General features: G+C 51.2%; 1 protein-coding gene across 4 annotated transcripts in view; it reads left to right on the forward strand.

Moving 5' to 3' along the window:
• LOC144151967 (snRNA-activating protein complex subunit 4-like) overlaps positions 1–27,612 on the forward strand; it is a 288,952-nt gene that overhangs the window by 35,859 nt on the left and 225,481 nt on the right. For all 4 annotated transcript variants that reach the window (XR_013319020.1, XM_077683153.1, XM_077683152.1 and 1 more), the window contains exons 2-4: positions 3,479–3,516; positions 8,944–9,090; positions 23,778–23,885. Coding sequence is in view for 3 of the 4 variants with exons in the window: in XM_077683153.1 (XP_077539279.1) it covers positions 3,479–3,516; positions 8,944–9,090; positions 23,778–23,885 (293 nt within the window). In the remaining variant the exon portion in view is untranslated. The remainder of the gene's footprint in view (positions 1–3,478; positions 3,517–8,943; positions 9,091–23,777; positions 23,886–27,612) is intronic.

Consider the following 27,612-nt stretch of genomic DNA (forward strand, 5'->3'; position numbering starts at 1 on the left):
GCCACCGCCGTCGACGAGTGGACCACTGCCGTCGACGGTGGACGACGCTACTCCATAAATAGAAACGGACGAGGACATCGAAAAGATGGATAGCAGCTTGGCGCACTTTCTGGAAGCCAAGAGCTCACTGAAGGCCCGCTGGCTAAAACAATGCACCAACCGTCGGCTGAGGAAACGGATCGCCGAACTCAACAAACAGATCGAAAAGCACTGCAGGGTGCTGTGCGCCCAGCAATGGAACCAGGCAAGTAGCGAGGCGGACGGCATGATGCACACGGGAAAGACGTGGAACATGCTACGACACCTCCTGGACGAGACCACGACCAAGAGTACCCAACACAACAACCTTGCCCGTACGCTCCATAGGGCGATCAAGGAACTGGGAGAGGACGAGGTCAAGAAAACACTGGACGCCAAGTACCTCCCGACCACCCCCACGGAGGACCACCCAGGTTACCTCGGAGAGGAGAACGCGGAGCTAGAAGAGGACATAGAACCATGGGAAGTGCGCGACGCGCTGCAGAATCTCAACAGAAGATCGGCGGCGGGACCTGACAGGGCCACAAACAAGGCGCTCAGGAACCTAAACGACGCGGCAGTGGAGGCACTGACGCGCTACTTCAACAAGTGCTGGCGCGCAGGCCAACTCCCCAAGCAGTGGAAGGCGTCCAAAACGATCCTAATCTCTAAACCCGGCAGGCCCCCGAGCATAGAGAACCTTCGACCAATTTAACTCACGTCGTGCGTGGGGAAGGTGCTGGAGCACGTCCTCATGAACCGGTGGCAACGCTACCTCGAAGACGCAGAGCTCACCCCAACTCCCTCATAGGATTCAGAAATAAGCTGAGCACGCAGGACGCCATGATCCTGCTAAAACACGAGATCCTAGACGACGACACGATGACCAGAGACAATAGAGCGGTGCTTGGCCTGAATCTGTAGAGTGCGTTTGACAAGGTCCGACACTCGGCAATCCTAGGACAAGTCTCTAAACTCAACATGGGAGGACGGACGTACGACTATATCAGGGACTTTTTGACGAACAGAGCGACCAAGATCTGCGCGGGAGACCTGCAGCTGCCCGAAAAGAAGCTCGGCAGCGTTGGAACGCCGCAGGGCTCGGTCATGTCCCCGCAGCTGTTCAACCTGGTGATGATCGGCGTGGCAAATCGGTTGGAAAGGGTGGCGGCCGTCCGCCCCACCATCTACGCCGACGACGTCACGAAGTGGGTCCCGGGAGGCAGCGACGGACATATCGAGACCACTTTGCAAGAAGCTATAGACGCAATCGAAGAACAGCTCGACGGATCGGGCCTCGTCTGCTCTCCAACCAAGTCGGAGTTGCTGATACTCCCACCGAAAGGTGTTAGGAAACGCAAAAGAGGAGGAAACCCTCCTCTTTTAGGAAACCCGTTAGGAAAAGTTAGGAAACCCGTGTCAAGCATCGTCTCAGACACGGCAAACAGACAGGTCATCCCGGAGGTCGACCAAATCAGGGTGCTGGGCATGCTTCTTGAACGAACGAGGGTCAACGGCGCCACGGTAACCAAGCTGACCACGAAAGCCGACGCGGCCACGCGCCTTGTCCGCCGAGTCTCCAACAGAAGGGGAGGCATGAAGGAGGAGAACCTGATGAGGCTTGTCCAGTCCTTCGTTATAAGTCACGTCGTACGTCGCCGCGTTTCAGAACTGGAGGGTGTGCGAGAAAGCCAAGGTTGAGGCGACCATACGTAAGGTGTACAAGACGGCTCTCGGCCTCATCAGAAGTACGAACACGGACAAGCTCGCGACGTTGGGGGTGCACAACACCCTCGACGAAATCGCGGAAGCACAGAAGACGGCGCAGCTTGGGCGCCTGTCGGGCACCAGAACGGGACGGCACATCCTCCGACGCCTGGGGTACCTGCCCAAGGAGGGAAGACAACCAGCAAGGGAACCGCTGCCCGAGGGAACGCGGGGACGGCTCGTCGTCTGTACGATCCCTCGCAATATGAACCCAGAACATAACAAGGAACGAAGGACCGCTCGGGCCAAGGCCCTGGTAGACCTACATGCAAGCGACAACGGGGCACTGTACGTGGATGCTGCGAGACACCAAGAAGAGGAAGACGTCTACGCGGCGGTGGTGGTGACAGCCACGACGGGAGACACGAAGACGGCGGCAAGCGTTCAAGCCGAGAAAACACATGAGGCCGAGGAGGTAGCAGTGGCACTCGCCCTAGCAGACCCCGGGTGCACGAGGGTTCTCTGCGACCCGAAAACATCGATCAGCAACTATGCCAAGAACAGTGTGTGCGTTGAGGCTGCGCGCATTCTGTGCAAGGCCGAAGCCAACGGCTGCTTCAGTAGAAGCAGTGTGGTGCTCAAGTGGTTCCCCGCCCACATGGGTAGAACCGTGGCGGGCCAGGTGGGTAACGCGAAACACGAGACGGCCAACGCCGTCGCGCGAGGACTTGCATGCCGCGCGACGAGCAGTGACCAGGCCGCCTAGGACGACGTGGACGCAGGCGCCGAAGACTACGACGGAACCAAGGATACGATGACCAGCTACAACGACGTTGTGCGGTGGTACAGACTGTGTCGACGAACGATGCCGCCTCCCCACCCGACGTTGACTCGGGAGGAGGCCGTATTATACAGACAATTACAGACGGACTCCGTGATCACCCCGGTGCTCGCAAAGTACATGTGCCCAATGGTGTACGACAGTGATGTGTGCAAACTCTGTGAGTGTGAGCTGGCCACGCTGACCCATCTCATGTGGGACTGCAGAATCAGCGCGACGAAGGCAGCAGAAGAAACGACGCTTCCACTACCCTTAGAGGCGGCGAAGTGGACTTATGACTACGACGTTCAACTCCAGGTAGTCCAGCAGGTCTCGGCGGCCCTAGGTTTTCAGCGACCGAGCACCCCACAGAGGGGAGGGGGAGCGGTGGCTCTCTCCGACCCAAGCGGGGAAGCAAGGGCGCAGGACCTAGGGTTCAGCCGCTACGACGTCCAGGCCGCGTCACGGCTAGGATGAACCTCTCGTGAGAGGGTCGTCCGAAACCGCTCTGCAGGCGACTAAATAAAGTTGCTCTCTCTCTCTCTCAGCTCTGAATTCGGCGAATGGTTCACCCCAAAAAAGCTTCGCAAAGGCAAATGCGTCGGGCGTTCAGATGCTCCTCAGTCTCTTAACTGGGAACTACAGAGTGGGTACTGCAGTTGTTGTCGTCGAGATGTAACTCTGTCCGCGCTGTGCGGAGAAACACACATTGCGGCAACAGTTACATGACTGTAATAACCAGGGCTTCTCGATTCCTTAGTCCCGAACAAGAAAAACAGCAAAGGGGCGCATCCACTACCAGATGTGCGTGACGTCACAGAGAGAAGATGAGCCCCAAAATTGTGTCCTTAGTTGAAATGAATAGAACACCCGTTTTCTCATCCGCGAAGAATGCAGTGGCTTCCACTCATCGCCGCTTTCATTTGCTCGCAGTTGGAGGAACTTCCGAAAGGAAACACGCCGAAGACATGGTAAGCAAAAACGCTTGCTCTCTGTTCTTCATTATAAGCACGATGTACGTCGAACGTGCAAATTTTGATCATTGCAGCTGAACGCATCACCGGTGCAAGTGATATTGCCACGAATCTGGCCTTGTGTTTTTTTGTTGACTTGTTTGTTTTGTTGCGAGCGTCTGGCCGCACCTGACTGCCGTATCTATGTTAGAACGAAGCGCATGTTTCCCTCTCTGTTTTGTAGACTCCACTAGCTATCTTAAGGCCAGTTGCCTGACGAAGGCCCCTTCGTCAGGCAACTGGTTTGCCTCTAGCCATGTCCGCCAAGGCAATGTTTTGCAATATTGTCTTGAATAAACTTGAACTTGAACTTATTTTCATGGGGAGAACGTTGCGCCCAGTCGTCACTTCAATAGATTGCTCTTCTGTGACGACCCTTTTCCTATTCGCACGTTTTTCTGGCGGGTACCTGTCCTCTGTGACACGCAAGAAACTGTATAAGGACATTTGCGATGTTGTTTTCCCCGTCCCTATGTATAGATATCATTACCGTGCTGGGCCAGGCCAAAATGTGCTAAAGCGCGTCAAAAGAATAGAGGTTTACCCTGGAGTGAAAACTTTTTCCTTCAAATTACACACAGGCACATTGTCTGTTGGAACCTGGATGCAGGATGGAGGGATATTTGTTCCATGGGGAATTCAGTGTTCAATTTTCAAATAGCCAGAAACGACAGAGCACGTTTTTCTGCGTTGTTGGGCTGCGGTATTTTTGTGGGATGTTCTCCAGAGGACCCTTCATAAAGACTTCCTTCCCTCTGAGCCCCCATGCCATACGCTTTCTAGCTGTAGAAAACGTGGAGGGGGCACCCTTGGACCTCGTTATGTTGTTGGCCTTGCATAGCATATGGCGCTCGCGCATGGCCTGGCTCCACGGAGATGTGGACGCCCGCCCTACGCGGCAATGTTTTCGTGAGTCCATATCACAGTACGTAGAAGTGCAGAAACGCAAAGAAGGCGCTCCTGAGTGGCTGTCAAGGATAGAGCCCTTGACTACACTAAGGGAGTTTTAGAGAGACATCAACCTTCATAGGTTGGTGGATTGTTGCTCGAGTTGCTCATGTAAATAAGTTTGTTTTGTGTTTCTGTGTTGTGTCGAAGACCGGCATTAAAGAAAAAAAATACCCGTGGCCGTGGTCTGGAGCGCTAGGTATGCTATTTTGCAAGTCGAAAGTTCGAATCGCCAAGGGTACGTTCTTTTTTTGTAAGTTGATTTTTTCGTTTTCGGCTGATGTTTTCTATAATGAGTTCACCCTTTTTGGGTCGCCGCGTTCACTGCTCCACGAACGAGCTTGCAGAACACGCGCAGACTGACACTGTACGCGCTAGCGAGTTCTCGTTGGCGTGCTGTTGCCATAAGCACCGACTGCTTGCGGGCAGTGGGCACAGGCCAGAATCAGCAGACCCTTGGCCTGGTGCGAACACGTTTTTTACGATACGAGCATGAGTGGTGCAAGCTCCAAATATGGGGGTAAAGCGCATGGCAAGTGAGCGTCTGCAGTGTCGCGGAGGGTGTTCATCCACTGCCTAGGCCTCGGCTAGTGATTGCTACGATTCCAAGCCGTCCTGGGAGGCTTATCTTAGGCATTTTGCAGCCGACAACATGGCAGAAGCGCGGTATTACGGTTATTGACATATCGAGAATGCCCATCCAACGATAACGTCGGATGTCAAGCATGTTGCTTTAGAGAGCCTAAACCGAAACTTGTTTGAATGTTGGACATCGTCCAATCACAGTGCACCTCCTCCGGACGTCACTGCCTTTAGTTGGTGCGGCCGCCGCAGACCGCGCATGGTAATTTTTCTTCTTTCTGGCTTTATAAAATAAATACTGACTTATCAACCGGATAAACGATGAAAAGTGGGTTAATTTGAGCCAGTCTACGCAGTGAAGCAAAAACTGGAGCTTGACAAATTCACGTCAGTGTCCCTTTAAAGGATTTTCAGTGCGACATGTTCGACGGTATCTTTCACTTCTAAGCAGCCGCTTATGACCGGTTGCCGGTGTATGCGTGCACGGGTTGGGAGAGGAGGGTGGTGGGGGTGGGCGGCCTCGCGCAGATATACGTTCATACCCTTACTGATTACATGTGCGTTGTGTTGGCGTGAGGTTCAACGTGGCCGTCAACAGCCCAATGCGACCGGTCCGGTGTCCTCCGTGGTAGAGTGGACTGGGTTGGCGTGTTACGCAGACAGTAAATGCCAACGACGCAGAATGGAAAGCTCTATGCTTGTGCACGAGGATAAAGCTCTGGTCTTTCCTAACTTCATTCGGGTAATTGGCTAGGACGTATGATCAGTCGTAAATTACCAATAAACTTGTTTCGTTTCATGGACTCCGTGAAGGCCATGCAGCTTCGCAGGGCATCCGTTTTCACAGAGTGGAACGGCACCATTTTTTTAGGATGAGCAGGGTTGATAAAGAAATGCGGCCAATCTGGTAGTTTCGGCAGGCTGTCTGAGAATTAGTGAGGATAGTAACTGGTTCAGGGCGGGAAGTGGTGGCCAGGGCAATGGCTATTTCTTCAGCGACATCAATGGAGGTTGTGGTAGTGGCAGTATTCACGCATTGCATGGTGAAGCCTTCAGGCTTGAGCCGCTTTAGTAGAACTAGGGATCGCTGACACGTCTATCAACAGGTATATCCCGCTACAAGAGGTGAAGGGCTGTCTTTGAATCGCTGAATATTGCAACTTTTTGCCTTTCAAACGATGACAGTTTGCGAAACGCAGCTTCTATGGCAACACACTCACTCCCTGTAGATGAAACCAAAGGCGTCACCCTGTCAGCCCACGAAATATTCAAACTGGGTATAAAAAAAGCCGCCGCGCACACCCAACTTTTTGCGGCTACCGATCCATCAGTGTATATGTGCAGAGAACCGTGCAATTCCAGTGGATCCCGTCGCACGTCGATGTAGCGGGAAACGAACATACTGACAGCTTAGCCAAGGACGCCTTATCATCTACAAGGACGGTGCAAACGCGGTGCGATTTCCAACGCATACAGAAACAGACCGTTCGCGAGCACTTTATGCAGCTGTGGCGACCAGTACATCAAACAGTCGTGACGAAAGGCCTGAAGAGAGCCGAAGCCTGCCTGCCCCACCGAGTAAGAACAGACTCAGCCCGTACACCCGCTTGGCTACATAAAATCAACATTGTTTCATCTCCTTTGCGCCCCTCGTGCAGTGTGACTGGTGACATTGATCCCTTCATTATGAACGGCTCCAAAACCAACCCTGAGCGGACGGACGTTTTTCATGATCTCCAGAAGTTAGTAGTGCCCCATGCTACATCGGAGGACATTATTTTTTCCTAGGGACCACTGGATTGTGCGGAGAGAGGTGTCTCATCTCCTACTCAGATTCTTGCAGTGCACAGGACTAAGTGAGATGTGGTGACATTGTGTGTCTCTTATTTTAGGAATAAGTAAGGTGTGATGACTTTGAGAGTCTCTGATATTGTATTGGGGACGATTAGGTGGAGCAATTGCCGGCAGCTATGCAAGGCCAATTCCGCCTCGCTCAGCAATACTTACTGCTACAACTACTACTTGATGCATAGGCCAGTATGCATAACTACACAGGCTACGTGACCCAGGGTAGGGGGTAGCATCTGTGTATAGGGCGGTGGGGTCGTTCCCGTATCGCGCAGCAAGGGCTCGAGCACGAGAAAAAGAGGCATGGTTGCTCAAAAAAGAACGCCACCAGGTTTGGCACCTGTAAAGTTGGCGTCGTTTAGAGGATTCGTTTTTCCTGCGGCCAGTGCTATGTTGGATAAACGGGGCGGTGCATAAATGGCAGTCTAAGAGAGCACCCAGCAGCAGTGTCGTCGCTTGCTGTGGGGGGCCACTTGGCCGACCACAGCAATCGGCGCCTTTGGATGCGCCCCGGCATTTGATGCCACAAGTGTTACACGCAGTGGGCGCGACCAGGTAAAACTAGAATTCTCAGGCATTTCATATTCACAAGGAGGCAGGTAACCGCATACGCGTGCCTTGCATCGCTGTTGCGGCTTAAGAGCTGAGCTTGGCTACGTTGGGTTGCATGCGACTTACTGTGTCTTTTGTAATCTTTTATATTTTTCAATATCACCCTTGTGTGCTAGTGTAATCATGTGTTACGTGTCCCAAGTAAAGATTTTCAGTTGAAGTCTAGTGATCGTCCGGTCTGCCTGGTCCGTGGTAATATGTTTTCGACTCAAGGGGCATTTCTGATTCAGCCTTTTGTATGGCGGATTACTTTCTGTGCGCATTTCTTTCCTTCTAGGTGAAGGACACCGCATTGCATTGATTTTTTACCTTAAGTAAATACCTTAACGCACTTTCTCAACCCTCCAATTCTAAAATGTTCCGCAGAAATTATCCTTTTGCAATGTCATAAAACCTTCTTTAATTTCCGAAATCGCTCCCGCAAATAGCCTATACCCAGCCATTGCAGATTGACAGCAATCCGTTAAAGCCATTGCCTCTACGCATTCTTCACTTCCCTGAGAATTTCCTTTTCTTCATTCATGATTGCGCGAGTTCCGAACTTATACACTGTTTACAGCTGAATTGTAAGCAGTCTGCATGACTCCTTATTATCAGTTTTGTGCCACTTGGCAATGAAGTTTGGCGCAACCCTTCGGTACTTGCGTACATGCATAAGCAAATAGAAGAACTACTCCTGCTCAAAATTTTACAGCGAAGTTGTCGGTGGCTAGGATCCAGCAGAGCATCTCTCCTGCAACAGATCGTGCATGCACTAATAATTTCAGCGTATTAAAAAAGGGATAAGAAAAGTTCCTAGATCGGTCCTCTACATTGCGATAGGAGGCTTATATTGCCCCTAAAAATGTCTTCTCAGCAATGCATTTGTCTTTAGAGGTGAAGCCGACTTTAGAGTATCGGTGTAAGCCTGAAGGTTGGCTTTCCCACACCAGGTGTTGCAGATTGACGCACGAAAGCATGAAGGGAGTATGATTACAGCCTCAATTTACACTCCTCTTTCGCCAGTCGAACATACCCTCGCCACGCGCGCCGTCTGTGCCTCTCCTAACATTGCGCTCTTTGGCGGCCACCTGTGCGGTGCGCCAGTGACGTCATTGTCTCTACCAAACAATCGTGCGTGTCCTTTGCCTGTGATGTAGAGATCGCGCTCCTGTCCTTAAAATTCGACATTGGAACCCCAAATACAGCTGAACACCAACATAGAAAACCCCACCAGAGAGCCAGCCTCTCCGGACTTTCCTCTTCAAAGGGTGGAAGGGCTCTGAATTGTTTTCAGTCAATTTGTCAAATTTTTATGAGTTTGTGTAGGCTGGCGTCTGAAGCGCTATAGCCGTTACAGGAGGTACGACGTGCGCTATTTGTCTACACATGCCACAAGTGCCTCTTTTTGTGCAGATGCCGGTAACCCCTTTCGGAAGCAGCAGCAAAAAACGGCTGGCGGACCTAAGAGAATGCCTCAGGCTGAACGAAAAGTACCAGGGCATGTTGATCGAGGTGATCGAACAACTCACGATGAAGTGGCGGTCCAACCAGGAAACCCAGGTAAGCAACGAAAGAATACGGTAGTGCAGAGGCATTCTTGTTCGAGCACTGCTCCCTAAAGATTTGGTGCTAACCATTAAATGTCTTACTACGCAATCATTTCGTAGTCGGCGGTACCGAGGGATGTTGCTGGAATGGCTCGCTGTTTATAGATAGTATAAATAACGAAAATGGGATAAATCTGTATAGAGAGTTTAAAGCCGTTGCCCACATAATGCGAAACGTTTCGGGTTCAGCATGTATTCCTCGCACCACAGCCGACCCTCGTCTCTAGCTACCTAAGGGTTGACCGAGTGCATGCATCGTGACACAAACCGAGGGCTACATGAGTACTCTGAGAATCCTAGTTACAGAGCCAGCAGAGCTCGCCTACGCTAGCAGCGTTCGTGTGGGGCTTACATGGGCGGAACACAGGAAAGAAGGAGAAAAGGACCACGGCGATGGCAACGAGAGAACACCGTGGTACTCCTGAAGGCTCAGGGAGTTCTTTGACCACGGCGCACAGAGTAGCAGATCACGTTCACATAGAGTGGGCGAGAATAACAATGGCCGGGAGGAGAGAGGGGAGTGGGACAAGGATCCTGACGACGGTACCGGGGGAGGCTCAATGGCTGGCACCACTGGACTCGTCCCTCTACCCCGGTGCACCCTGAAGCTGCTACCTCAGCGGCAGCTTTCAAACATTGCAGCCGCGGAAGTACTATGCCTACGCCTGATAATAAGATGAAAGGGAAGCCAAAAAAGGCCACAAAGAGGCAAGCGCTTGCTGCAGCTGGAACCGTCACCAGCCGACACCACGCAAACTGTTATGAGGCAAAACCCCTAACCTCTCTAGGGACGGAAACGTCTCAACAGAACATCAAGATGAGGAGGAGGAGGAAGAAAATTTACACCATCTTCCCGCGAGGGGAACCATGGGGCAGATGCGACGCATCGGGGGTTTCCGTTGCGTTTCCATTATGTTAGCGTGTCCATTGTTGTTGTGTGTCCGTATTTTACGCATCATGTTCACCCCCGATGCGTCGCATCTACCCCATGGTTCCCCTCGCGGGAAGATGGTGTAAATTTTATCGGGGTGGCCGGTGCTTGTTACGGTTGCGGCGACCATCGCGATAGCAGGCCTGTTATCGGTGGTCATCGGAGGATCATCGGAGAATCATCGGTGGTCATCGGAGGATGTCATCGGCGGAGCGGCGGCGGAGCAACTGAGCGGAGCGGCGCAGTTACCCAGTTACCGCGTTTATATGCAGCGGAATGAGAGAGAGCAGCGCATAGCAGCGCATAGCAGCGCATGCGCATGTGTTAACCGAGCGCAAGCTGCGCGCTATCCCGCACCCACGCACAGCTGGCACGGCGACGGAGCGAGCGCCGGCGAGCGCTAACACGCAGATGGCGCTGCGGTGGGAGCGGCGCTAGAGTTCCTGTATATGCTCCTGTATTCTAGGCACTATATCCTACGGGAGCAAGAGTTGCGCATAGGTCCGCCATCTTGACCACCGAGCATCCAAAGCAGCGTGGGAACGCCAACCGTCGGGCTTGAAGGAGTCGGCGCACCGCGCGAGGGGAGCGTGAGCGCGCCCCGACGTCGCTGCTTTTTTTTTTTGTAACGCGCGCTTTGCTTTATTATTAGGGGTGTGCGAATACTCGAATACGAATAGAATAGCAGCTTTACGAATACTTCGTTTCGCGAATCAAACATTTACTATTCGACTTTTCTAATAGTAGAATAGATTTTTCATAAGTGCCCCGCGGCTCTCCAAAAGCGTGCCTCATCATGGCCCGTGATTGTAGTTCTCCAGTGTTTTCGCGTCATATTATTCATGCTCGCAACGTGCTCGCTTCGGAGTTACACGACGCTGTGTAGTCTCTGCGTATGGTTGCAATGCGGCAACTCTATAGCGCAATTCGTCAGGATTCTTAATTAAGCACTGACTGATAGTGGTTCGGCGGGTGGACTGCTGCGAATGGGAGTTGAAAAGAGTGATTTCCGGGTTATAGAAAATGTCATGGGTCCCAAACATGTGCAGCAGCTTCATTCTTCTAAAGAAATCTGTGGAAAACCGAGACCTGTAAAAAATAAAAAGGAAATTGATATTCGATTCGATATTCGGCATCTTTTATTTGTTCGATTCCACATGTACTATTACGTATTCGCAAAACCCTGTTTATTATAACTGACGTCTGACTGCGGAACTGATGTACAAAACTACGCCGTTCTTCGCACAGGTGAGCTGCTGAGCTAACCAGCAGGTTAGCTCATCAGCGAGTAGTTAGTACATGTACTGTTCCCAATATGCTGAGTGCTTCACGTCGCGCATGCGCAGCAAAACGCAGTCGCACGCGTAGCTGCTTTGAAATGAATATTGGTATTCCCCGTCTGAAGCATACGACCTGCAAACCGAGTGAACATCAATTTACAGTTCCCGAACATTGCCAAGAAGTTTTAAATCATGGTTGTAACCTGATTACTTCACAAAGTAAACCGCCACAAAGCAGAATAAAAAAACAAAACAGCTTATGGCTATCGCACCGTTTTAAGCGGCGCTACGCCAACAAAAATACGCCCTGCAACCGATGATGGTATATGCTCCGCATTTTCCTTTCGAATTCCTGAACCTGGTTACCAGTGAATAAAAGAAACGCGGGACAGTTTCAAGTAATAAAGGAAACTTTACCTCGCATATTCTTGCTCCTCTGGATGGTGGGGCCGAACGGCGTAAACGCAGCAGCCACTGAAGGCGACCGCGGATAACAGATTTCCCGTACGGAATCGATAAGAAGGCTTTCCCGCTGCTTTCCGCACGGTTTGTGCAATTCGGCGCAAAGCACCCCGTCATGGCAACGATTAGGCGACTCACATGACCGCGTACTGAAGTTGTGCAAAAAAGATACTCTTCATGTACTAGCGTGTTGCGGCTTGTCGCTCTAGCGCTACGAACTACGAATGCGACATGGCAGCGGCGCAAGATGTACGAAAGACGCCGACAGCAGAGGGCAGCAGCGGCGTTGCAGCCGCATCGCCGGCTTCTCTGCGGTGCGTGGATGCTTTTTGGGCACGTGACGGCGATCAGCGAATAGGGTCGTGAGCGGTGAATGGAAATCAAAGGCGCAACTCTTGCTCCCGTAGGGAGCATATACAGGAACTCTAAGCGGCGCTAGCGCGCAGCTGGCGCGCCGAGGAGAATGGGGGAGGGATGCGGACTACGCCGGACGACGCCGGAGGGACAAGGCGAGTGAAAGAGATGCGTTGCATCTAAAAACTTTGTTCGACTGAAGAGCTGGTTGGTGGGCGGGGTCCTTTTCCAGAACTCCGCTGGTTCTACTTGCCGTCTTCGCCCTTTCGGTCAGCCATAACTGCCCATTCGGGTCAGAGCTGGCAAGCTCACTCTACCACTGCTCGTAGGCCTACGACGCGGAATTTGTTTCAAGCCCGGGTTATTCTGGCACTCCCAGACCATATGGTATAGAGTATCTCGTTTGCCGCAGTAGTTGCACAGGGGGGTATAGAGTGTGGGGTGAATGGCGTGTAGTCTGGTGGGGTGCGGGAAGGTGTTTGAAGACGGCGGAAGGTCACTTGTTCTTTGGACAGCGAGTCAGCTCCTGGCGGGTGAGTGCGTCGGGATAGCCTGTAATGTTGCCGGATGTCGCTGCAAGTAGTGAGAGGGTGATCTGCCCGGTCGTCATCCTCCAACAGTGCCCGGTTTGCATGACCTCGGGCGAACGCATGGGCTGCTTGTTAGCCGCGGAGTAACGAATGGGCAAGCGTCCAAATTATTGATAGGTTTCTTTTGAGGGGATTCAGGGCTAGCACCTGCATTGCTGTTTTAAAAATTCTTCCCGCCATGTACGTACGACAAGCGGCTTGGGAGTGATGATGGTAATGGCTTGAGTCTGCGCAATGGCTGATGCGATCGCTGTCTCTTCCGCTTGGAGGGTAGTGCACTGCTATGGACTTATGCTCGTCATGAGGGCACTGGAGTTTGCGACTGCCGTTTTGGTGTTCGTGCGCGCCTAGTCCGCTGCATCCGTATACACCAAGGTGGTAGATTATCCGTGTAGTTTTTCGGGGGCTTGGGCTCTGGCTTTTCTTCTACCTTGTGGGATATATGTGTGTGGTTCCTCGGGGCGACTTAGCCAGTCCTGGCGTAAGCCACCACGCTAGCTCCCGGCGTGTCAACCACGCGGGCTCCCATGGCTACGGCAGCCCAGCGAAGTTCGCCGATACGAGAACACAGTAGACAGTAGTGCCGAAGCACAGCCGTTTATTTGGGGAATCCAAAATAAACGGCTGTGCTTCGGCACTACTGTGGGGAATCCCACATTTGGGGAATCCCACAACACGACAGAAACACTTCGCCGACCTCTACAAACAACACATTCCACTACACCCAGCATTGTTTTTAGCGGATGACCCCATGGTTCCTGTACAACGCACGTTTAAGTTTCTTAGAGACATCAAGTTTTTACACCTGGTTTCATATCACGCGTAGTTGCTTTTAAACCCGATCTCATGCCGCGCACCATCACAACCTGGCCTTTTACACCAGCCATCCTCATTGTCTTTTACTGAATTCACTTTGGTTTTTGTTGAACGGTTTTAGCGTTTACGGTTACATCCTTCATACCTAACCACCGTTTTGGCGCTCTTTGCCCTCGTTGGCCTTGCGCCATAAAACACCAACCATCATCATCATATTTGGGGAATCCCAAAGCATGCGAGCACAGGGCTCGACGGCGTTCACGAATCACGCCGTCCGGGTCGTGACCGCGAACGGGAGGCAGGCACTCACGGCGCGCGACAAACAAAGCTCCCACCTGAGACACAAGTATCCATCACCGCCGCGTTCCGCCGATCTCGCCCCGACCGGGTCTCCGACGAGACTCTCCGTCTCCCGTGCGCGCACGCTCGCGCCGCCCGCGCCCGCGCGCCTATCCCCGCACACATCGGTGGCGCCATCTCTCGGGGGACGCCGACGAACCAGCGGAGCGCCGGACCGGTTCCAGCGCACAAGCGTCTCTCCCGAAGCGCGCGCTGGCTCGGGATCGCAGGTCGCGGTTCTCCACGATTCCCACACTCCTCCCCCCTAAAACTATACGCCACTTGAGCTCGAGTGACGCCACGGTGCACCACACTCGTCACGTCTCAAGTCAGCAAAACTGCCACCGAACGCCACTCCACACCAAAGTTCGCCACACGATGCCGCCGTCGCGATGCTCGCCTCACAAACCCGCAAACACATTGCAATGGTTCCAAGTCTCTCGCGGTTGGGCAGCACAGCAGGTTGGCAGGCCCGGGGGTAGCTGCAGCCGCAGCCGACGAACGCCGGGGTCGCGCCATGATGCGACCCCCACTCCCAGCTCGAGGCGGCAACAGGAACGGCCGCGCCCACTGCGGCTGCCCGAAGGCTCGCGCCGCTCGCGTAGGCGCCAGATACCGCCGCCTCCTGGGTTCCGTGGCCGCTTCGGCCGCAGGTCCTCCCGAACGGTTGGCTGCCGCCCGGCAGGCCGGAGCAGCAACTGGCGGTAGCTCCGCGGGCCGCGCTCGGTCCCGCAGGTGGTTCAGCAGGCCATCCTCGCTGTCCGTGGCAGTGGTGACTGGCGTGGCTCCCGGTGGTATCCGTATGCTGCAGGTCTCGCTCTCACCGTCCAGTTTAAACGATTCCCGAACTTGAAGTGGGGAGCAGCGGGACTCCGCAATCTCCTGTGACTGGCCGGAAACCTTATCGACGATCTCGCCAAATAGGGTAACAAAGATGCCCGAGGGGACTCCCCCTTGCACGTTCGCTTGCTCGCGGAATCACGAGTCCGGCAACTGTGCTCCAGCCGCCACCCCCGCCTGGAGGCAGCTCGCCTGACTATTACGGGTTGTCGGCATCGAAACGCCCGTCCGAGCTATTTCGGCCTGGTGCGTTGGTCGGCAAAGCAGCGTCAGCATCAAGCAGGCGGGCTCCTGCAACTCACTCGCAGCAATACAAGCTGCCGTAGAGCCAGCGCCAACCGCAATACCAGCGGCTTACGGGCGCACATCACCGGTATAGGTCGCCTGAGAGTCCGTCTCTTACTAAGACTGGCTATCTCTCGCGACCAACGAGCCCGCTGCCGAGCCGCGCGAAGCTCTTACTGCCTAAACGCAATCTCAAGCGGAGACTTCACGGCATCGAGACGTACGCACTCCGGAAGCGCGGAGACAACGGTCCCATTGCTCCCGCTTCCCCCCGCAGCGAGAGGAGACTGATTCTTCAGCGATCCCCCTCGCTCTTTGTCAGGCGTCAAATCGGCAAACACTCCGCCTCGGACTCGAGGCGCAGTAGCGGCGGGCTCATCGTGCGGCCAAACTCCCAAACACCGCACCCTCGCTCGGTAGTGTCCGCCGCGCCTGGGGGAAACTTCAACCGGCGCCGCCGGCGCGACTGCGCGGGGACGGCGCTACGAGGAAGGCGACCCGCCGCCATGTTGGAACAAGGCCTACGCACCTCCCGTCTCGCAAGCGGGCCGCGACTGCGGTGCTCGGAGGTATCCTACTGACTCACCGCCTGGTGCGTGTAGGAAGGTTTACGCATTTGCCGTCACGGCTGTATCGGGCATCATAACTGTCTGCCTGCAACCGACTGGCGCGAGGCGTTTCGTCCGAAGTCTTCCGGACAAAGGGTAGCGGGCTACGACTGCAGCAACGCATTTCTCGGAGAGCTAGCAACCTCGAATTCGTCCGAATACGAGCCCCACGTTGGGCGCCATGTGGGATATGTGTGGGGTGTTCCTGGGAGGCCCAGCCAGTCCTGGCGTAAGCCACCACGCTAGCTCCCGGCGTGTCAACCACGCGGGCTCCCATGGCTACGGCAGCCCAGCGAGGTTCGCCGATACGAGAACACAGTAGACAGTAGTGCCGAAGCACAGCCGTTTATTTGGGGAATCCCAAAGCATGCGAGCACAAGGCTCGACGGCGTTCACGAATCACGCCGTCCGGGTCGTGACCGCGAACGGGAGGCAGGCACTCACGGCGCGCGACAAACAAAGCTCCCACCTGAGACACAAGTATCCATCACCGCCGCGTTCCGCCGATCTCGCCCCGACCGGGTCTCCGACGAGACTTTCCGTCTCCCGTGCGCGCACGCTCGCGCCGCCCGCGCCCGCGCGCCTATCCCCGCACACATCGGTGGCGCCATCTCTCGGGGGACGCCGACGAACCAGCGGAGCGCCGGACCGGTTCCAGCGCACAAGCGTCTCTCCCGAAGCGCGCGCTGGCTCGGGATCGCAGGTCGCGGTTCTCCACGATTCCCACAACCTTCATGGTGTTCAGGGTTCATGTACTGTGGAAGTGGGGGTACTCGAAGCATTGACAGAATGTCCAGTTGGATGTCCGACGACGTTTCGATGGTTTGTTGGAGCACGTAGCCTAGGCGTTGGAGTACGTGGCGTCCAGGGGGGGTAAGGGCTAGTTGTGTTCTCTGCGCGGTGAGGTGGGCTTGAGCCAGCTCTAATAGAGTGTTATGCAGTCCAAGTGATTGCAGTCGAGCAGTTGATGTACTTGTGGGAAAGGCTAGCGCTTGTTCGTACGTTTTGCGGATAATTGTGTTTATCTTCTGCTTTTCTCGAACCTCAAATATGGTGTAGGGGGCGACATAGGTTATTCGAGAAACAATGAACGCTGCGATCAAACGTAGCATGTCTTGCTCTTTCATGCCGTGTTCCTGATTCGCAATCCCACGGAGCATCCTAACTGTTTGAGCTGTGGTTGCTTCCAGTTTTTGGATTAGCTGTTTTTTTGCAATGTTCTTCATAGGTTATGCCCAATATCTTAATTGTTGAAGAAGGAAGGATACTATGTCCGTCCAGTGATTCTTTATGTCCATGGCTGTGTCGCGTCGCCTCTTTTGCACGAGTAAGAGCTCGGATTTTTGGGGGGTGCAGGTTAGTCCGCAACATTTTGCGTCGGCCTGCACTACATTGGCGGCTTGTTGGAGGCGGTCTTGCATTGTTCATGCCGATCCTTTGTTGATCGATATCGTGATGTCATCGGCATATATTCCGTGATGGATACCCGCGATTTCAGCGAGCTTCTTGAGGGAGAGTAATTGATGACAGAGTGAGCACGGTATGGGATGGAGTAGCGTGAACGAAATAAAATGTAATGTCTGATCATTGCCAAACCTAAGGAGTCGGAAGTGTCTAAATTTGAATGCACGCTCGAAACGTTCAGTGAGCCGTTCCGTGACAGAAAATATAACCTTGGCTCGTCACAACTCTATCCTTATGATCTGCCTGTTTTACGTCCACTGCAGGTTTAAAACATTAAGACATCTCATACTGACGTACCGATGTCCTTGCCCTGCCCTGTGCGAATCGATTCTTTTAAGTGCGAATGCACTTTATAAGCGACCCTGAATTCCGTTGACCGCCGTCCGTCCACATAGCAACAGCTGCGGGTGCGCGCGCTCCTCGTCTTCCTTGGCAACGGGGGGAGATGGCACATACCCACGTGGGAGATTGGCCAGGAATCTCCTCGTCTTCCTTGGCAACGGGGGGAGATGGGCGCGCGCTGCCTGGCCGCTGACATGGCACATACCCACGTGGGGGATTGGCCAGGAATCAGGCGTGAGAAGGGCTAATGCACCCGCTTAAAGGAGTACTGACACGAAATTTCAAAGCTGAGATCCGCTCTAGCAATCAAGTACAACGACAACACAAATAGGTGTCTGTGCATGGCACATACCCACGTGGGGGATTGGCCAGGAATCGGGCGTGAGAAAGGCTAATGCACCCGCTTAAAGGAGTACTGACACGAAATTTCAAAGCTGAGATCCGCTCTAGCAATCAAGTACAACGACAACACAAATAGGTGTCTGTGAATAAATGCATCTTTCTTTCTTTGTAGTTGTGTGTGTGTGTGTGATCTCTCTTTCGCGAACATTACCGAACCGCGCAAATTCAACTCGTGCATTCGCACTTTCACATTCTTCCCCTCGGGGAAATGCGGGGAAATTTTTCCCCCAAATTTTCATATCTCACCTGCCATAGCGATGACCGAAGTAAGGTGTTATAGGTGATTCGTACTCTATAGCAACTGATTTTTCCCGTGCGATGTTGTAATCAGCACAAAGCAAGGTTTTCTTCGGGCTGTAAAAAATGGACAGCCGATATATACTTAAAATGAATTAGAAAGAAAATAAGAAAAATTGCGCCCGTCATCAGTTTCAGGCGGCGAGAAAATTTGTAAAAAATGGAGCAGCGGCACAATCTAAACGCAATATTTTATTTCCCGTAAAAGAGTTTCTACTCTTTTACGGGCAGGTATGTATGTCAGCTTTCCAGTATGTCTGCTAAACATAACAAAATTTGAGGTAGTTGGTTCATGCTTATTGGAAAGAATAACAGGGACGCTAAGCAGGCGACGACGAAGTAGACACACACAACACACACACGACATGGCGACTGTATGGGGTGTGTGTGTCTACTTCGTCGTCAGATTAGCGCCCCTTTTATTCTTTCCATGTTAGCTAAGATATTTAATGATGTTAAGTTAGCCCTCATATATACCAAAAAAGTGCGAATATTGCGAAGTATCTGCCACTCAGCTCACATTCGAGGACCTTTAATACACATTCGGATGATATTTACATATACGCGCCTGCTCATTGACGAGATAACTCATTTCACGTACCACACTTAGAATATTTCTTGGTGTAAGAATGGTGTGCGTTGGTTAATAAATGGGTTTCATTCGTGTCCTTGAGCTGGCTTCTGAGCAGCCAGATGGCCATTGTTCCCACGAAAAATTGGTACGTTCGCCTTCAACACCAAAAGGTTCGCCACGGCACGGAACTGACGTGCTGCACACACAAAAAAAGCAATGACAGGGCCTTCAAACAGTGTATTTATTCATCATGAATCTGCATCTTGCTTGGAGTTGGGTGCTTCCTTTGCGTCGTTTTGAGGCTAGCGTTGGCACTTTCATGATTCCTCCGGCAGCAAACAGAAGGAAATTTGCGCCGCACCAGAAGACATGCTTCGACCAGCTCACTCGTAGCCCGCTTTTTCAGCCGCCCATCGTGATGACGTAGGATGCGTCCCTAAAAGAGTGCTCCCGCTTCAAAGTCCCACGGAGGGCCGGAGAGGAACCGTGACGTAGGCGCGGCGCGGCGCGCACTCCCGGGAGCCACACGGCGGATTTCTCTGTCAGGTGAACCCCGCTGGATGTGCGTGTGGCAAGGAAGGCACTGACCGAGTTTGACCGGCGAGAAGCTTCTGCGTCCCGAAGTTCCCTAAGCGAGGTTTTAGATGCGGAGCATCTCTTGCTCGGCTGCATGTCCCGCATCCGTGCCCCTTCCGCAGCGCCTCTGATGATTGGCCAACCAAAGAATCCATCACGAGATAGCTTCGCGTTCAACCACCGTCGTCATCTTCCCGTAGGGGAACCGCTGAAGAAGAAGAAGAAGACAAAGCTGCGAAGAGGAGGGCGTGTACGTTTCTCTCAGCCAGTGCACCAACGTCAACAACCTTTACCTCACCAACGCTGACGGAGACTACCGATTCTACCACAGAGACGACAACATCGACAAGAACATGATGGACGAGTTTCGGCTCCTCGACAACCACCGCCTACTCGCCATCACACAACAGTACTTGCGTGCCTTTGCCACCGGTGTGGACCCGGACGCGGAATTCTCTCTAGCGCTACTAAACACCAGATCACTCAACATAACGGCACCACAATGGAACCACACGGAACCCCCATAATGCTTCGCATCCTTATCAGCGTTCCCCACGGGAAGATCGTGTAATTTCTTTGTCCCTGGGCCGCCGGGCCACTCTGACTCAGAGCCTCTCAAAACTGTGGCAATAATATTCCTTAAAAAAACTCCAGAAATTCAGCGAACCGCCTACTAATGGCTAGCATTCTTATGCCGCTTGTCTAGAGTGTTTTGGTTTTTCTCCATTCTGTCCGACCAATTACGCCCATTTACGCTATTGTAATGACTACAGGTCGCTAGGCGTAAGCAAGTAGTATAATACCAGGATAACACGAGTAATGGCGGTGCAGGCACACACACGAACCTTCTCTTCTTTCTCCTCTCTGAGCCGTTCGACACCTGCACCTGGCTTTGTGCTATGGCGGAATCGACGGCGGTCGTCCCTGCAGAGGGTGCATTTGGCTGTCGCTGAATCGATGGGCGGTGGCATTGCCTTACTTCCGCCAAATCTGCACTTTTTGTGTACATGAGGGGCGTTACACCGTTCGCCATTTTTAGTATTTATTTGTATTTCTCTTATTTTTTGGGGTTTTCAAAACCTAATTCGACTTATTATCATCATTATGCTGTTATCAGGATTAAAGGTGGAATTTCTGCGCAGAACTGGAAATCATTTTGAGCCGTCTAAATCACGAAAACAAAAAATTATTCATCGTTGGTGATATAAACATTGACATACAGATATCACGAGCAGTTTTTGCGCCGAATACGTAAACTGTTTAGTTGGCCGTGGTTTGGAATCATTGTTACAATCGCCCACACGCTGCAAGTCACCCAGCGATGTTACTCTCATTGATCATGTCCTAATAAACGTCATTTTGCCTGAGAGTGCGGCCGTCGTTAACAGTGATATTACGGACCCATTTGCTTATTGGTCGAAACCTATATTCAGTGCAAGAGAAAAACTCCAAAAAGGCATTTCTTCGACACCAAATTGTTTCGCCAGTTAATTTTAAACATTGACGGGAACGTTATACTCCAGGAACCGAATGTTGAATCCGCTTTTAGCAATTTCTCTACTAAATTAACAGAAACAATTTTCTGTGACATACAAACGGCACTCTGCACCCAGAAACTGCTGGATCACAAATAATCTACTGCAGTATATTCGTAAAAAGGACAACCTACATAAACCTACAGCCTACAAAGGGCGCCCATTTAATGTAGCTTTAAAAATCTGTTAAAAATTGCTCCCAAACGTTATCAAAACTTCTAAAAGCCGCAAAACGAGACTATTATCAAAATAAAATTACTAGAAACGGTAACAATAACAAAAAACTGGGAACTAATTAAGGAACTTTTGAACCCTCTAAACACGCACCCAGCGCGAATGAAATTGTTAACGATGGAAAGTGGTTCACTAATGCTTCGGATATAGATAATAAATTCAATAAGTTATTTTCGAGAGTATCCTCAATGCAAATTACTAAAATTCCACATTATGCTGGTTGTTCCCAATCATTTTACTTACCACGTGCATCACCGGAGGAAGTTTTTTTGTTATGTGTGGCCTGAAATGCACTGGTACGGGGCTAGACCTCATCCATTCACCTAGAATTAAACTTGTCGCCCGTGAGCTATCGGGTGTTCTCGCTACTCTTATAAATCATATATTCACCACAGGCATTTTCTCCTCCACACTTAAACAAGGAAAAGTTGTGCCAGTATTCAAAAATGGAGATCGAAATGCACTGGGTAACTATCGCCCCATAACGATCTTACCATTCTTAAGGAAACTAATCGAGAAACCTCGTGCTGACCGCCTCACGAAGTACCTTGAAAAATGTAACCTTCTCACTCCGCGGCAATTCGGTTTCCAGCCCAACTTTTCTACAGAGCTATTGCTTATAGAGTTCACTGATCAGATTAAGAATTTCACTGACAATGGGTGCTGGGCCGCGGCAATATTTATCGACTTTACTAAGACATTTGATACAATCAACCATAGTATACTTTTTTCGAAGATAGAATCATTTGGTTTATGTGAACCGGCTCTAACCATCCTAAAAAGTTTCCTACGTGACCGCACTCACGTTGTTTAATTTGCCGATGCCGTATCACAGCCAATGAACATTAATCAAGGTGTTTCCCAAGGATCCATTTTAGGGCCGCGTCTTTTTCTTTTGTTTATTAATGACTTACCCATTTACCTTGACAATTCGGATTGCAATCTTTACGCTGATGATATTACGATAATATTTGATGGGGATAAGAATCTTAACTACGCGGCTTACCGATTGACCTTGTAAGCCTTGTGTCATGGTTTAACGATAATGTGCTGCACATAAACGCCACAAAAGCATGTTTCAGAGTTTTTCATACCCATGATAAGTAAACCTTTTTAGTTCCGAGCTTCATTCTAGATAACTACGTCATTTATCCATCAAATACGGCCACATTTCTTGGCAGTGTGCTTGACTCTCATCTGAAATTTATCAAACTTGCGATGCCCGTGTTAAAAAATTGGTTTTGATTTGCGTGTATTCGTGCATATGGTATACGCGTATTTTGGTATACGTGTATACCTGTATCAAATCTCGCCATTATTTCCAGCAGCATCGTGTACTGTCACTGTATTACTGTATTAAGCTTTAATGCACAGCCACCTGACATACTGCCTACCTTGCTGGGGAAATACATACGAAACTGACATGTTTCACCTTCAACACTTGCAAAGCCAAGCAGTACGGCTTAAACATTAAAAATTGTTACGGTTTACTTCGTTTCATATTATTTTTACACATGTACAGTGTACCTAGATTGTGTTTCATATTGCTAATTTTGTTTTGGTTTGTTTAATTATTGAACTGATAGAAATATTGTGTGTATTTTGTGGTGTCACACCTAACTGTTATAGTAAAATTAAGTAGAATTGTTTTGATTCTGTAAACTGTGGTGTGAAGAACTGTTTTATCTGCCCTTGTTGCATTGCTGCCTTGTACAAGGGGGGCTCGGGCTTATTCAAGTGAAACTCCTTTCACTTTTCGCTTGAGCCAACCCACATATTCACGATTAAATAAAAACTTGAACTTGAACTTGTGATCCGAAGTGAATAGAGTTATTTTTCTTTAGCGAAGGCGTTTTAGTCGCAACATAGGTTCTTTATTTTATACCACTTGATCTTTTTACACATGTTGATATTTTATTTCGAACGCAATGCCTGTATGCCATGTAACGGGTGCACAGTCCTTGTCAAGCCTCAGGGGCTTTTTCGCTGTGTACCCTTTCAGTGCTTTCTCGATGCTGTAAAAATAAATGATTTCATTTGATATTGACTTGCCAGATTTATCAGTGCCCTGTCGGCATAATTTGTGAGGATGCCCCGACATTGTAAATATATTGCGGCGCTGACACAGACAAGGACGAAGCGAGGAAACACGCAGGGCCGTTACGCCCGAGCAAAGACTGGAGTGCGCGTGACGTTTCTCCTTAATTTTTTCGATGTGCCCTCATGAGCTTACGAGCTTTGGGTTCTCGAGCAAGCGTCATTCACTCAATAATTCTTCAGATACCATTTCTTTCATTACCACGCATGCGCTGTGGCCTAAAATTGTGCACCTCCATTCTACTTAATCTGCACGCTGTGCTTTCCAACTTTCATCTAGCACACGCAAGATCAGCACCTTAAATAGCAGACAGTTGGGGTAGTTGGTTCTTCTCCATGGTGACAAAATGCTAAAGATGATGGTGGAAGATGAGGAGACACAGGACAGCGCCGCCGTGTGTCACCGTCTTTGCACTGCGCTCAGCACCTTTCCCGACGTTCCAGCCGACCCAGTCATGTTTTCCTTTCATGGAGCGGGGCAAGAGCTAGACATTAGAAATTTCACGGAGAGGCGCGCATACAAGGCACCTGTCGCGCATCTTCTTTATTGTTAGATTCACGCGAAGCGAGATCGTCGGCTGGAAGTTGAAAGTGGCCTCTGACTCGCGTTACAGGAAGAACTTAGGCAGCAGAGCGGAATGCACAAGGGAAACGCCCCCCGGTGGATCACTCGCTCGCTCACGGTGTTCGGCAGCCCCTACTTCAAGGACGTCAACGGCATGGTGAGACCGGAAGTACAAAAATGGCTGCGGCTTTGCTCAGCTAACCCTGGATAAGCCTGACTAAGTCTTGCTTTCACTTGTGGCTGCAATTATTACACTATTCGCCCCAAGCATCTACCGTTGTGGTCCCGCTTTTGGCGTTTTCCGCGCCGTGCGGCTGGATCTTCCTCAATGTTGGATGCTAGCTTCGCACGCTTGACATTTCGGACCTTATACAGTGCAGCTCGCCGGGCGATATGTGCGGGGTTGTCAGACGCCGCTTGCCTACGACGGCTCAACACCCCCGGCTCCCGCGCAACGCTCAGAGAAGGCCGCCGGCCCTTGCTCTCATCCATTGCCAGGCTCGCATGCGCACGGAGAGTCGCATGGTCAGGCGGTGACCCAGCTGCGGAGAGCGCATGCGCCAAGCCGGCGGCAGGCGGAGCTAGGCCCGGCGAGTCACGTGACACGGCCCAGATGCGGTCAAATGAAGGCCAAATCCCCCCCCGATGGCGAAACCGCTCGCCGAGATCAGTAAAGTTTTTCTTTAAAATCGTTCATATCGCATCTCTAGTATGCGTCCAACAATTCCTGTCTATTTTTGCATTACTGCGCGTCATCGTCCCTGATGAGCAGCAGAGGTTCTTCCCTTCCTCTTCCCGCTCCACTGGTTCGTGAAGTGCCGTGTGAAACCCTGGAATCTGCTAGTGAGTGCGACTCCGGTTCTAATTTTGCTCTTGGGTTTAGTCAAAGTGCGCAAGTGCCTCATCAGGACCGGCCTCATCCCCTCGGTCCGCGAGTTCATGACAGGAAGGATAAAGGTCCGCTGCCACGGCCGCGGAGCGGAACGGCGACCACGGAGCAGATTCCACAGCGTTATTTTTCAAAAGGGTTTTCTGAATGTCCAGTTGGTACCTTGCACCACGAAGAAAAGGAGCGCAGAAGACTGGACAAAGTAAGGAACCACGAAACACAGGCGCTGTGTTCTGTGGTTCTTTAACTCGTCCAGCCCTTTGCGCTGTCTTTCTTCGCAGTACGCTGTCTTTAATAGGCAGTGGGTTTACGTCCATTTTCATCCTAGGCAGGAGCGGGGTTAAATGCATCTATTCCGCTCACCAAAGACTAACTTTATTCGTCTCCGCCGAAACACCACCTGATGCTCCTCGCCTTGCGTCGATGTACTGCTGGCAAGGACGCAAATGCCTGGCAATTGATTCTTAACGGCTATAGTTATTTATGAGCTGCCTAGACGCAAAAATTTAGTCTGTCTGTCTGTCTGTCTGCCAGTCCATCCGTCCACCCGTCACTTGAAAGTTGACCCAATACTTGGACAAGGAGTAAGTATGCGAAACCTTTCCAAAGTACAAAAACTGCAGGCATTGTTCACATGTGCCAACATTATTCAGCAAAAGAAAACGTTGAGCTTATTACTGACATCAGGAGCCTTCTTTTATTTATAATTAGGCGTTTTCTTGGTTCTTCAATTGCACAACTCGTAGAAGACGGCATCCACGTGAGGCGAGATGCAATAAAAAACAAATAAGCTCGAACTCGATGGCTCGGCGTCCAGCAGAAACAAAATGTCACAACTGACGGCGTGCGAGCACGGCGAACGCGGAAAAATTGAGCCGTATTGAGCAAACCTTCGTTGCGATTCTCGCGGGATAAGTGAGGGGTGGGGGGTGAGTACAGAGCCTTCTATACGCCTCGAGCATGGAGGAAAGAAGAGGTTAGGAGAGGCCCTCACGTCACATTTGTGAAGCCGGGTCCCGCCATGACCTGAGCCCACGGAGCCCAGCCACTCTATCCCAGCATGCTTCGCTGTTTCCGGTTTGGTTTGACTAACATGGCGTCGCCCTGCCCTCCCGCTTCGCAGCGAAAACAGCCTCTTCGCTAACTCCTTGGTGCGATGTCATGTCCTAAGCTGTTGATTTCGCCTTAAATTTCCCCATTCTAACCCTCTCCAAAAGCACGATTTTTAAGCTGTTAAAGGGACACTGAAGTGAATTTGTCAAGCTCCCGTTTTTGCTTGCACTGCGTAGACTGGCCCAAAATTAGCACACTTTTCATCGTTTATCCGGTTGACAAATCGGTAATTATTTTACAAAGCGCGAAACAAGAAAAACTACCATGCGCGGTTTGCGGCGGCCGCACCAACTAAGGCTGTGACGTTGAGAGGAGGGGCGCCGTGATTGGACGATGCCCAAGGTTAGCAATCACACAAGTTTCGGTTTCGGTTCTGTAAAACATAACCAATGGCTTTGTTGGATGGGCATTCTCAATATCTCAGTAATCATCGTACCGCGCTTCTGCCATGTTGTCGGATGTAAAATGCACAAGATAAGCCTCCCAGGACGGCTATAGTCGTAGCATTCACTAGCCGAGACCTACGCAGTGCATGAACACCCTCCGCGTACCCGCAGACGCCCAAATGTCATGCGCTTTTCCCTCATATTTGGAGCTTGCCTCCCTCATGCCTGTATCGTAAAAAGCGTGTTCGCACCAGGCCAAGGGTCTGTTCATTCTGGCCTGTGCCCACTGCCTGCAAGCAGTCGGTGCTTATGGCAACAGCACGCCAACGAGTACTCGCTAGCGCGCCAGTGCCAGCCTGCGCGCGTTTTGTGAACTAGTTCGTGTAGCCATGAACGTTGCGGCCCCAAAAAAGGTGAACTCAATATAGAAAACATCGGCGGAAAACAAAAAAGTTAACTTACAAAAAAAAAAAAACAGCACGTACCCGCGGGGATTCGAACTCGTGACTCGCAAAACGTTTGGGGTGAATTCCTAGCGCCCCAGACTGCTAGGCCACTTTTTTTTTTTATTGCCTGGTTTGGGTCAATACATACATGCAAATCATCGATAAAATTACACCACGTGAAAAAACACTAGCTCATACCTTGCTAGTGAGTAAGGTTTAAAAAGGCGGTAGTCTCGCCACACTCTCCAGCACAGTCAGCCACTCGGGTGGACTAGGCTCGGTTTTCAACACCTCTACTATGTAGCGGACATTTTCACAAAAGTATTCCCTCCCTGGCCTCGCATCGACATCATTGTACCGACGGGCCATGCGAGCCTTCCATATACCGTGTAGGGCCAGTAACATTATGAAGTCGTATGGAACTTCACCTTCATTTTCTATGGCTAAAAACCGAATTCCATAACTATCCACAGGAAAATCTTTCTTTAAGGTACGCTGCAATACGTCCCATAGGAAGACCCCGTCCCAACAATCTATGAAGACGTGTTCGATGGTCTCTGGTTTTTTGCATGGGAAGCAATCAGGGCCCCAAGGCACAAATAAACCTTTCTCAATCATCCAGGTTTTTACAGGTAGTACACCCACATGCAATTTAAAGAAAAACGATTTAACATAGCCAGGAGCTGGTATTCTTTTAACACGCCGAAGAACATCTTGTCCCGGCCCCACACGGTATAGGGACCTGTACAGTGGGATCGGCAAAACCGTATCCACGAGATCCTTATACGGTTTCTTCCTCGGCACATGAGATAAATATTCCAAGGAGAATCGGGCACAAAGAAACCTTGTGGTATCAACAACTTCACGTAGGTAGCCATGGATTCCACCACCATAAACACAACAGGAAACAATCAATTCGGGCAGTGCTGCACCCAAACGAACCTGACACACTGTGCGCAAAAAAGGGTCGCGTACATCTCTCAGAAAAAGGAAACGGTTTACTACTTGGCGCAAGAATAAGTGCACCAAAGAAAGTCCACCGGAGCGGAC

This window comes from Haemaphysalis longicornis, unplaced genomic scaffold (assembly GCF_048455015.1).
Source record: "Haemaphysalis longicornis isolate Haplotype H1 unplaced genomic scaffold, Haemaphysalis longicornis Haplotype H1 scaffold_9, whole genome shotgun sequence".
In the NCBI taxonomy this organism is placed as follows: domain Eukaryota; kingdom Metazoa; phylum Arthropoda; class Arachnida; order Ixodida; family Ixodidae; genus Haemaphysalis; species Haemaphysalis longicornis.